Source organism: Penaeus monodon, chromosome 33, assembly GCF_015228065.2.
Source record: "Penaeus monodon isolate SGIC_2016 chromosome 33, NSTDA_Pmon_1, whole genome shotgun sequence".
Taxonomy (NCBI): domain Eukaryota; kingdom Metazoa; phylum Arthropoda; class Malacostraca; order Decapoda; family Penaeidae; genus Penaeus; species Penaeus monodon.
The window spans coordinates 23,551,996-23,552,551 of record NC_051418.1 but is presented as its reverse complement, the minus strand read 5'-3'; the positions used below and the strand labels follow the sequence as shown (position 1 = coordinate 23,552,551).

The window sequence follows — 556 nt, the reverse complement described above, 5'->3', positions numbered from 1 at the left end:
TGTATTTGCTTTTATTACTTCTTCTGTCCACTGCTTGAGAGTCTTCTTGTGCTTCTGTTGTAACGTGCTAAGCAACAAACATTGATTTCCATTATTTGAAATGGAATTGTTTAACATGCTAATAATAACTTTGCAGACGTTTCCGGCCGGTGCCTCTTGGATTGACCTTCATCGGTGTCAAAGCTCTTGGAAGGTTCAAGCAGATGGAAGATATGGATAGGATTACCTATGACAAATGCCTTCACTTCATAAAGCAAGGTCACCAGGTGAGTGGGCAAGGACAGCCGTATCTTTAGTGTTTAACACATTACTTTTGGGTGATGTGATGCCCACAAGTGTAGACTCCTTACTCCCACACTAGTATGTTTCAACCTTGATAACTCACGGGATATCATGCATGTGATCCCTTTAATTTTTTTTTCATTTTGGCTTGTGATAATGAGAAGGAATGACTTGAATTGATGAGCACTTGACCACCCAGATGGTTAAATACCAGAAAATGGCCAAAATTACCCAGAGGGAATGGATTAAATCTGTCTTTTCCTGTAAGGCTCTT

The 556-nt window shown here is 39.9% G+C and overlaps 1 protein-coding gene across 1 annotated transcript in view; it reads left to right on the top strand.

Moving 5' to 3' along the window:
- Nucleotides 1–556, top strand: part of LOC119594306 (activating signal cointegrator 1 complex subunit 3-like) — a 28,924-nt gene that overhangs the window by 10,146 nt on the left and 18,222 nt on the right. The window contains exon 14 of the mRNA XM_037943365.1: nucleotides 137–266. Coding sequence (XP_037799293.1) covers nucleotides 137–266 — 130 coding nt within the window. The remainder of the gene's footprint in view (nucleotides 1–136; nucleotides 267–556) is intronic.